Source organism: Danio rerio, chromosome 24 (genome assembly GCF_052040795.2).
Source record: "Danio rerio strain M-AB ecotype USA chromosome 24, GRCz13ab, whole genome shotgun sequence".
In the NCBI taxonomy this organism is placed as follows: Eukaryota; Metazoa; Chordata; class Actinopteri; order Cypriniformes; family Danionidae; genus Danio; species Danio rerio.
The window spans coordinates 35,844,652-35,856,740 of NC_141044.1; the positions used below are offsets into that span (position 1 = coordinate 35,844,652).

Genomic DNA, 12,089 nt, shown 5'->3' on the forward strand with positions numbered 1-12,089 from the left:
TGCAAAGTCACATACATTTTATTGTCCTTGGTAAAAAGATCATGCAGTTGAGTGTATCTATCATAAAACATTCACAAGCATCAACAAATATTCAGTATCTAATCCAGACCAGCCTGGAATTAGTGGTCCGGTTGAGGTCATTATGAAGATTCGAGCTTGAAACAACTGCAAAAAAAAAAAAAAAAAAAACCCAAACAGTTTTTACCCTGCTGTCAGTGTTGTTAGCATATGGTCACAAAAACCCTGCCATGAATGTACTAGGATTGCTACATGCTGGTGCAGTCCTGTAGAAAACAGCCCCCCCTTTTAAAAACCGTGAACCTTCAACTGCTCCTCTTTTACAATGTTGATCTGTGGGTGGGGAGAGAAATTAAGTTAGTATCAGTGTATTATTTAAAAAAAAAAAAAAAAAAAAAAAAAAAAAAAGTTTAAAAGCCATGTTAGCATCCAAGGCTATTTTCATGACAACAACAACAATAATAATAACAATAGCAAAAACAAGTTGTACAATAATTTTATTAAATTAAAAACAAATTGTACACAAGATTCATGAAAAGAAAAAATATATATATGTAGTATGCTTAAATGCCATGTCAGCATCTTAGGCCATTTTCACGACAAAAGCATAAACGTTATTAATTTCAATAATAACATTGATTATTATTAATAATAATAAAAATTATAAAAAGCAGCCAAACAAGTTGTGCACAACATTTATGAATAAAATCATACACCAAAAATGCCATGTTTGCATCTATTTTCATAAGTATAAATAATAATAATAATAAAAAGCTAAAAACTAGTTGTACAAGTAGCATCTTGGGCTACTTTAACAAGCATAAATGTTGTTGTTGTTATTATTATTATTAATATAAATAATGCAACCAAACAAGTTGTACAAAAGATTTATGAATAAAATGAAAGTAACTAAAATGCCATGTCAACATATTAGACTAAAGCAAAAAGCATAAAAAAAATTAAGCGATTTTTTTTTTTTTTTTTTAACTAAATGGTATTTAAATGCCATCTCAGGATCTTAGGCCATTTACATGGCAAAAAAGATACAAGTACAAATAATAATAATAATAATAATAGCAACTAATCAAGTTTTTTTAAATAAAAATAGTACATCTAAAATGCCATGTCAGCATCTTAAGCCAGTTTCCTGACCAAAAAAATAAAACAAATATAAACACTGAGAATTTTAATATAAATTCCACTGAGAAACAGCTTGCGTTAGCACTCCACACATCAACTGAAAACACACACACACTTGCCTCTAGCAGAAACTGACAGATATTCTTCCTCTGGTCTCCCTGTAGCTGAATCACCTCTCCATACTCCGGGTGCTCGATCACTGTCCCATTGCAGGCAAATTTCTATTTGATAAAACACCATCATATTACTCTGTGCCAGAAAACACTTCAGGAAAACGTCATCAGTAATCGAGTCAGACGTTACCTTTTTGAAAGCTTTCACAAGCTTCTTTTTATCATAATCATCAGCGATGCCTTGCACTGTGGTCAGTGTTTTGCGGCCGTTTCGTTGCTGAATCCTTATATGGATTTTATCCTCCGTCCCCGCCGGGAGCAAGTCGTCACCCTTAGTTGCATCAGCAAAGGGATCTAAAAAGAGCCACAAACACTTCAGTTCCACTGCTGAGAGAATGTGGATTACAAAACATCTTGTGCACTTACAAATTAACAAATGCAAGCATTTATATGGACTAGATTTAAAATTTGAATAGAAATGCGAGTGATAGCGATAAATTAGAATATATATGCAGCTTTCATCATTAAGATGGGGCCTTTTAGGTCACTTCCTAACCCACATAATCCATTCAATTCAGTTTAGAAGCGCACATTTACATAAATAGACCCTTTTGGAGCAAATCAGTGTAAAACATCCAAGACTGCATTCTGTCCTTCATAATTATTGCTTTATGTATATATTATTAATAATAATAATAATAATAAAAAGGGTTCTAGCCATTTACATTTAAAATACAACGTTACATATAGATGATAGACAGAATAGTCCATAATAATAGATCTAACGATTTATTAATTAAATACTAAATACATGGTAGACACCGCATTAAAAACATGGTAGCACATTTCATTTTATAATGAAATCCTTTTTTAAAGAAAACGACTCTGGAATGAATGAGATTAAAAACATGAAAAAATATTAACATATGACGACTAGTTTTCTTATACAAACAATTTTCATCATTAAAATGGGGATTTTTAGGTCTCTTCCTACCACACAATGCATTCAGGCCAGTTTAGAAATGCTTATTTACATAAATTGAACATTGAGCAAATTAGTGTAAAAAATGTAGATGGTATTCTGCCCTTCATAACGACGTGTAAAAATGTTCTAGCTAATCATTTATAATATATAGACATGCATGATGAAAAGAGCAGCCCACAATAATATATCTCACGGTTTACTAATTTATATTAAATACATGGTAGATGCCACTATAAAAACATAGTAACATTTAAAATAAGCCAAGTTGTGACCATTTTATAATAACTGTGGAATGAATGTGACGACATGAAAATATTAACACAAGTTGACCAGTTTCTTAATACAAGTAATTTATCATTAAAATATGGACTTTTAGGTCACTTCCTACCACACAATGCATTTAGGTCAGTTTAGAAAAGCTAATTTACATAAATTGACCATTTTGAGCAAATCAGTGTATAACATTGACTGCATTCTGTCCTTCATAAAACTGAATATGCGTATAAAAAGGTTCTGGCTACTTATTTTTAATACATATACACACATAGATAGAAAGAATCTCACAAAAATAGATCTAAATGATTGATTAAATACATGACGGATACAGCGTAAAAAAAAATAAATAAAAATGGCAACATTGAAAATAAGTTGTGACCATTTTATAACTACAATGACTCTTGAATAAATGCAATTAATGACAGTTTTAAAATATTTTAACAAATTATTAGTTTCATTTTAAAAACGGTTTATTAAGATGGGGGGCTTTTCGGTCACTTCCTATCACACATGGTCAGTTTAAAAATGCCAATTTGCATGAATTTGGACCGTTTTGGAGTGAATCAGTGTAAAACACTTCTTCAGACTGTACTCTGTCTTTCATAATTCTGAATAGGCGTATAATAAAAGGATTTTAGCCATTTACTTTTAATATATAGATGTATAGATGGATTATAGAAAGAGTAGCCAATAGTAATGCATCTAAACTAATTGCATGACAATAGATGCCACATTAAAAACATGGTAACACCTAAAATAAGCCAAGTTGTGATCATTTTAAAACTACGACCACTAATAAATGTGATTGGCATATGAAAAAATATGAACATAAATGGCGACCAGTTTCCTTATACAAAGTTTATCAACAAAATTAAAACTTTTGGGTCATGTCCCATCACAGTGCATTCAGTTTTTTTACACTGATTCACATACATTTGGACCATTTTGAGCAAATCTGCATTCTGTCCATCATAAAAAAAAATGCTGAATATGCGAAAAGATAGAAAGATTAGCTCACAAAAATATACATCTAATGATTTATTAATTAAATACATGGTAGATACCACGTTAAAAACACTAACACTGAAAATAAGCCAAGTTATGATCATTTTATAACTATAACGACTCTACAATAAATGTGATTGAGATATGAAAAATATGTTAATGAAAGAACCAGTTTCCTTATACAAACAGTTTTCATCAACAAAATGGAGACTTCTAGTTCATTTCCCATCACACAATGCATTCAGGTCAGTTTTTACATTGATTTACAAACATTTGAACCATTTTGAGTAAATCAGTGTAAAACATTCAGACTGCATTCTGTCCTTTATCACACAAAAAAAGCTAAATATGCAAATAAAAAGCGTTTTAGCTATTATTTTTTATTATATATAGAAAGATGGAAATATTAGCTAAAAAATACATCTAATGATTTATTAATTAAATACATGGTAGATACCACGTTAAAAACACTAACACTAAAAATAAGCCAAGTTATGACCATTTTACAAAAGATAACGACTGTGGAATGTGTAAAATATAGGCTTTAAACACATGGGATTATGAGGATTAAAGGCTTAGCAGACATTTTTCATGACCTTTGCTTTAACTTTTAATTACGGCAGCTTCTTACTGTAACTACTCTGAGTTTATAATGTTACACAAGAAAAATATTTGATTAAAATGTAGTATAGTCGTCAATGGAGTCCTCGAGGAAAACAAAATTTAAAATACATGTTTTTCTCCCTAATGTTTATTCTCGTGATATTTTAAGATGTTCAATAAATAAGTTTAATAAAATGTCGGCAGAAATGCATTTGTTTGCATTAAAACCAAGCGACAGCAAGAAACAATGCGCTGCTGCCGCCTTTGTAAACTCGACGCGAGCAACTTACCGAAGGACTGGAGGTTCTGTATATTGGACATGCGATATTACTGCGGTTACTTCGACGGATGAAAGATGTCGGCGATCGGAGCCGCTTAAACCAGCAGTTATTTTACAAAACAACGTCGAAATCACCGAGCGGCTGCTTGTAATCTGCCTTAAGGCGAGTCGCAGTGAGTCTGTAGCGCGTGGCTCAGAGCGGAAGTGCTTTAATGCGCGATGACAAAAGCCTGTAAGTGAATGTGCAGCTGCGCTTAATTTAGCGGATATATGTATATATGTTGATAAATAAACGCGCTTCTTTAGGTTCACTTTGTTTGTTACTTTTGTGTATTTAGTTTATATTTTAATTTAAGTAGTTACTAAGAAAAAAATAAGCACCAATTCCATCAAAAACAAATAAACAAGTTGCTGTTTATACGTGTGGGGTTTTAATCAGTAGCGATTTTAAGAGTTTTTATGTTCGTATTATTCTATATGATGTATTTTTTAGATAAATAAATATGTACAGCAGCCATATTAAGTGTGTATGTAAACCATTCAGTGGCGGAAGCGTTGTAAGATTATTTTATTATAATTATTTCGGCAGTTTTCTGGCACGGGGAATGGTTAAACATAGTAAAATAGCCCTCTTGCAAGAATAGCATTTAATCCGTATTATTATTTTTTAAATATATGGAATTATAAACGCTTTATTTTCTAGCGGATTTACTCAATATTGTGGGTCTTTAAACAACCCGGAAGTAAAGCCACACAAGCGCTTGGCTCACAGTTAAACGCTTGTAGACAATTACAGCACACCATTTTGTTTGCAGCGTAATTTCGTGCTATTATAAAAAATATTTATGCATTCCAGCGTGCTGTTTTATGGCATATATATACATTAAACATCGTGATAATATGTTGTACTGGCTACGAGCCCCTTCATCTAGGGATTATAGTATTGCGGCATCATGATACATGAACACTAGATGGCGCTAAGGAGTGATTATTTGGCTTATATAAATTAAATAAAGTAATACTTATTAAAAATTATAAAACAAAAAGAAAGATGTGATTTCATTTGGTTAAAGTAAATAAATTGATATATGTTTATATATATATTTCTACATAACATAAAATATTATTATTTGAAGTAGGCTATAGATATATGGGACATTCTACCATGAATGTACATTGTCTGTCCCTGAAATAAAAACATAAATAAATTGAATGAAAAGTATGTGTTTTACGCATGCCCTTTCAGCTGCAACCCAGTACTGGAAAACACCCATACACTCTCACATTCACACACACTCATACACATCAGACAATTTCACCTACACCGCATATCCTTGGACTGTGGGGGAAACCCACGGGGTAAACATAAAAACTTTACACAGAAATGCCAACTGATTCAGCCGAGGCTCGAACCAGTGATCATCTTGCTGTGAGGCAATCGTGCTACCCTGCGCCACGTGACGCCCCTACATTGGTTTTGTTAACTTTTATGTAATTATTAAAATTGTTTAATGTTTCATTTAAAAAAAAAAAACATTTGTATGATTTGTTTTTACATTACATGAAATTATTATTATTACTAGTTTTTAAAATAAGAATTAAGAATGCAATATTTGGTGAAATAAACCTGATTTTTGATCACAACAAGCGAAAACATTTATTTAAAAAAAACTCAAAATTAATTCAATTCATTTAACATTTTACTCAAAGTTAGGATCTTTATGCAAATATTTATTTGGGGGTGTTTTAAAATATTGAAAACCCAACCCATTGAAATCTTTAATGTTCTACTTCAAGGGCTCCCAAAACTTTTTAGTCCCTGACCCCTAAAATAACAATGCCAGTGACTTGTGGCGCCCAATTACCTCTTAGGTGTTATAGATATGCAAATGTTGCTCATACAACAATAGGCCTATATACACACGAGCATATTCATAACACAAAAATCTGCAACAGTCTAACAACCATATCATTTTCATTCATTCATTCATTTTCTTTTCGGCTTAGTCCCTTTATTAATCCGTGGTCGCCACAGCAGAATGAACCGCCAACTTATCCAGCACATGTTTTTTCGCAGTGGATGCCCTTTGAGCTGCAACCCATCTCTGGAAAACATCCACACACACTCATTCACACTCATGCACTACAGACAATTTAGCCTATACTCAATTAATCTGTACCACATGTCTTTGGACAGTGGGGGAAACCGGAGCACTCGGAGGAAATCAGGGAGAACATGCAAACTCCACACAGAAACGCTGACTGACCCAGCCAAGGCTTGAACCAGCAACCTTCTTGCTGTGAGCCGACAGCACTACCTGCTGCCCCACTACGTCGCCCATATCATTTTCATAGTCATTTATTAATTTGTTTAATTTGATGTAAACCTAAACTAATTCCACTAATCACACTGTTCCAAGTATATTCTTGGTTTAATTTTGGAGATGGCTAATCAGAGATCATCCTCATTGTTTAGTTGTGGCCTGTATTTATTTTTAATGTATTTGAATGCTATAAAGGTGTCAGAAAGTTTAACCTGGTGCTATGAAATCAATCTTCTGCAGCTGACGCTACTGCTGTGTTGTTAGTCTAACGTAAACAAACAATCCTATGAAAAAAACATTGAAGGCTGATGGCTTTTTTATTTGCATGTTGTTTTTTTACTATTAAAACCTACTATGTTTATCTTCTGTGGGTTATGGCTAATATATTGTATTTCTAATAGTTTAATAAAATTCATTTGACTTTTTTAAATCACCAAGCGACACCCACTTTGGGAACTACATGTACTGTTCAACTAAAGGGGAAAATATTACATATATCATGAATGACTGGTCATATCCACCAGGCGGCATTCAAGACAACCATTGCTGATATAATTTACCACCGAAGAAGTGAAGGCGCACGTACAGCGATTGACTCGATGAATTTAACAACGCTGCCTCTATTTTCACAAAGAAACGGGTGGAATTTCCGATGAGATTAACAACACCGGTGGCGATACCCTAAGAACAGGACAGCGGTGGGTCTGACAGGAGCACAAGAACACTTCTCAGCGAAAAACACAAGCAAAATATGTTTTCTCTGCCTACAAGCTTTCAGTCACAGGTATGAAGACTTTCAGATGTTTTAAATACAAGTTGTCAAAGACTATTTATGTGTATAAACGAGTAGTAGTTATCGAATACAATGATGGACTAGAGAGAGAAACATGGCAGTGTGTGAGATGAATGTGGATTTTAAAAACAAACTTTTGATCATGCAAATGTAAACCAAATAGATATAATAATAGTGATACTACATGTTATTTAATTAACGGAGCTGTTTCTGGAACGTTCTGTCCTTGTTTGGGTGATGTATGGTCAACCATACTACTGATTACATCATCTGGTCGACAGTATTGATAACCCAAACTATTTAACGTTATTGAGATTATTCTTCATTTATATTTACCGTTGACTGAGAACTTACGGTAAAAGCTAATTAAAATACAAATAAATTGAGTTATTTTATACTTTATGGTCACATTGTGATGTAACAGCAGCAAAAGCTATTGAGATTGGATTTATATTCGCACATTCGTAATACTTTTCTGAAACTTTTATTATTGAGAAGAAAGGCTGAATGTGTGAATGTAAAACCAACTTTACCTCAATGTAAAAGCTGAATGAGAGTTTAAGTATGTACGTGCTAGTGTGTGTTTCAGTAGTGTGTCAGTATGTCAGCAGTGACATAACTGACCTGTAGACTAGTGGCAGTCATATATAGAAAGCTTATCACCCACTGTGGCTGATAGGTGATGGATTTTCAACTTATTATGGTTTATAAAAACAATAATTATTTGTCCAACTATTTTCTTTTGAGGTAAAGTGTGTTTTATATTCACAGATTTAGGCTTTCTGCTTTGTAGTATGATTTCAGAAAAGTATTATGTAGTGAAATCATATTAGAAGCCAATGACTATCAAAGTACAACATTGTTCGCAGTCAAATAAATAGTGCTAATGTTGTTTTGAAGTCATACTTGCATGTGATTTCAGACTGAATATTCAAAGTACCATGGTAAATAATATAGAGAGCATATCACAAGTTATCACTGAATGAATGTGCAAATATAAAACCAACTTTACCACAGTCTGTCTCCCACCAGTTATGCACTTTGACCAAAATGTGTCTTTATTTTAAGGGAACAGTGCCTTTGACCCATCTGATCAATGTGGTCCAGTACCTGAAGAGTTCAGCCAACTCGGCCGTAACTGCATCAGTACAGAGTCTGCAGAAAGACCTTTCACCTGAACACGACCCACTTCACTATGAGGTAGGACAGTCACGGGAACGGCACGCACTACACTTCAGAGAGATGATAGAGTTCATGTTTACTACAGGGCTATTGGGGCAAACAAAAAAAAAGAATATACATTTCACGAAACTGAAAAGAAAGATCAAACATTTTACGTTTTTCTAGTTGCCTAAGCATCTTTTTTATTTTCCTTTTCATTTAGTTTAGCTTAATTTACTGAAACAACCAATATTGAAGTACATAACTCTATGGAAAAATGTCAAAACATAAAACTCAATAAATAAAATCTTGATTCCTATAAACCTTTTTCTTGGAACGCAAAATTACCCATTATGCTTTGCGTGTATGCGGAAGGAGAATGCGAAGAACTTCCGGTCGGCAGCTGATGCGTGTAAACAGTCACATTTGGACAGCTTTGAAACGATAGTTTTAGTCTATTTTACCTGCTTTTATTCTCTTTGAACTAATACTGTTGTCCATCAGCACCATCTCCTGGACTGATCATTTAAAGAAATGCGATCTAATAGGATGGAAAACAGCTGCTGTGAGGCATTTTCCCCTCGTTGTCAGACGACATCTTCTGCAGTTTAAATGAAGGCTTGTCATTGCTAAAGTCAACATTTTCTCTTCATTTCAAATATATAACCGGCCCAAACAAATGTAATTCACCAAAATGTTTGACACACACACACGTAGCCTGTACTGTGCCACTGACACACTGATTTAATAACTGTGACAAAAGGAAACTATAGGCTAGTGTCATTTCGAAATGACACAAAAACACAAACCATGGTAAAAACAACACACGAAATAAAACACAAACGGCTGGCGATTAGAATGAACAGCAAACCAGCCAGCAGAGGATCAATAACAGACTTTTATTGGTCATTTTTGTAAATTGCACGACTTTCATACCTGTTAAGTTTCATGCCAGTACTCTGGTTTGCTCTCTCTCTCTCTCTCTCTCTCTCTCTCTCTCTCTCTCTCTCTCTCTCTCTCTCTCTCTCTCTCTCTCTCTCTCTCTCTCTCTCTAAGAGAGACATTTGAACTAGGAGAACGTTTTTCTCGTATTTATGACGCGCTTGAACCACGTGACAGATTATGACGGCTTTAACAGACACATTTTTAAGTTGTGTTTCACAAAAACACTCTGTTATCTATTAAAAACGTTATTGAAACCCATTTTCGGAGCGCAAATTACCAGTTGTACACACTGTAAACGGAAGTTTTTAGCATTCTACCGGAAGACGCTGGTTGCTATGGCGCCCTCCATGCAGCAGCCATGAAAAAGGTCTATAAAGAGAGAGAGTTTCTAACCACGATGTTAGTATACATGTAACGAGACAATGTTTGAATGGCTATGATATTGGCAACATCCACTTTTTAGTGTGTATGGGTATTATTTTGTTTTGGTTTGTATTATTTACTAATCAATGTCATTTACATATCTTTTTAGCATTTTGTTCATATGTTAATCATCTGTGTTTCATATTCATTTGTATTATTTGCGAATGAGAATATCAGTAAAATGTTCAAAATAAAAAATAAATTCTTGACCATCATAATGCATTCAAAATATGTGTGTATCTGTTTGATTTTTGCATTCCATGTCCAGTTGGAACCAAAGAATCAGAACATAATATTGTAAATCTTAAACCCTACTTTAACCTTAGTAGAATGTCGTATAAAATTATTAAGAATCTGTAATTTGGGCAATTTAAGGGCTTAAATAGGTAAATTAAGTGCACTAGAATTAAATTAATTAGACAAGTCATTGGGCAATAGTGGTTTGTTCTGTAGCCAATTGAATATTCAGTAATGGGGCTATTGATATTGACCTTAAAATTGTAAAATATTAAACAAAATATTAAACAACTTCTTTTGTTCCAGCCTAAAAGAAATAAAACTTTCTGCAGAAGATAGCAAATACTATGAAAATATCTTTTCTCTGTTAAACATCACTTAGGAAATATTTTTTAAAAGAATAATAATTTTACAGCAGGACTAAAAATTTTGTATATTTATATAAACATAATAAATATTCAGAGTACACACACATATATTATGTATAATATATAAACAAACATTTATTTTGGATGTGATTTAATGTTTGCCCAGTAAACACAACTATTAAAATCTTGATCTCCTATGAATGGAAAACATTTCTGCATTTTTGTTAGGAACAATGTCCGCAAACATGTAACAAGACAAAGTAATAATGGCTATGATGTTGGCAACGCTTCCCCCTCTTTTGTGTGTATGTTTTGTTTTGGTTCGGTTTGGTTTATTAACATCATTTACATTTCCTTTTAGAGTTTTGTTAATATTTTAATAAACAAAAAGTTTACAACATTAAAAAAAATCTTGATCTTCATAACGCATTCAAATTATGTGGTATACAGTTGAAGTCAGAAATATTCGCTCCCCTTTGAATTATTATTTTTTTTAAATATTTCCCAAATGATGTTTAACAGAGTAAGACAAGAGTAAGAAAGTCTTATTTGTTTTATTTCGGCTAGAATAGAAGCAGTTTTTAATTTTTTAAAAACCATTTTAAGGACAAAATTATTAGCCCCTTTAAGCTATATTTTTTACTCTATTATCTACAAAACAAACCATTATTATACAATAGCTTGCCTAATTACCCTAACCTGCCTAGTTAACATAATTAACCTAGTTAAGTCTTTAAATGTCACTTTAAGCTGTATAGCAGTGTCTTGAAAAATATCTAGGCGAATATTATTTACTGTCATCATGACAAAGATGAAATAAATCAGTTATTAGAAATGACTTCTTAAAACTATTATGTTAAGAAATGTGTTGAAAAAAATCTTCTCTCTGTTAAATAGAAATCTGGGGAAAAAATAAACTGGAGGGCTAATAATTCTGACTTCAACTGTATATGTGATTATTGCATTCCATGTCCAGTTGAACCCAAAGAATCAAATCATAATATTTTAAATCTTAAACCATATTGTATCTGGTGTATTTAATGTTGAGCATAAATCTTATTATTTGTCTTATAAAATTAATAAGAACCTGTATTTTTGGAATTAGCAATCATCAACCCCAGTCAAATAAATGACTACATAAAATGACACAATTATCACTCTGAAAAGTTCATTTATTCATTTTCCTTTGGCTTAGTCCCTTATTTATCAGGGGTCGCCACAGCGGAATGAAACGCCAACTTGTCCAGCATATGTTTTAAGCAACCGATGCCCTTCCACCTGCAACCCAGTACTCGGAGACACCCATACAGTCTCACATACACACACACACACACACACACATACACTATGGCCAATTTTGTTTATCCAATTCACCTATACCACATGCCTTTGGAGTGTAAAGGAAAACCAGATCACCC

At 33.0% G+C, this 12,089-nt stretch overlaps 2 protein-coding genes across 7 annotated transcripts in view; one reads left to right on the forward strand and one right to left on the reverse strand.

The window, feature by feature from the left end:
* Positions 1-12,089, reverse strand: part of eif1b (eukaryotic translation initiation factor 1B) — a 20,235-nt gene continuing 8,146 nt past the window's right edge. The window contains 4 exon segments of one of the 3 annotated variants that reach the window (NM_200303.3): positions 1-351; positions 1,278-1,379; positions 1,462-1,625; positions 4,431-4,612. In NM_200303.3, the coding sequence (NP_956597.1) occupies positions 307-351; positions 1,278-1,379; positions 1,462-1,625; positions 4,431-4,461 (342 nt within the window). In that variant the 5' untranslated portion in view covers positions 4,462-4,612 and the 3' untranslated portion in view covers positions 1-306. 3 annotated transcript variants of the gene reach the window in all.
* Positions 7,428-12,089, forward strand: part of yme1l1a (YME1-like 1a) — a 27,775-nt gene continuing 23,113 nt past the window's right edge. For all 4 annotated transcript variants that reach the window (XR_015525193.1, XR_015525194.1, XM_087309844.1 and 1 more), the window contains exons 1-2: positions 7,428-7,528; positions 8,606-8,737. Coding sequence is in view for 2 of the 4 variants with exons in the window: in XM_087309844.1 (XP_087165970.1) it covers positions 7,496-7,528; positions 8,606-8,737 (165 nt within the window). In the remaining 2 variants the exon portion in view is untranslated. The remainder of the gene's footprint in view (positions 7,529-8,605; positions 8,738-12,089) is intronic.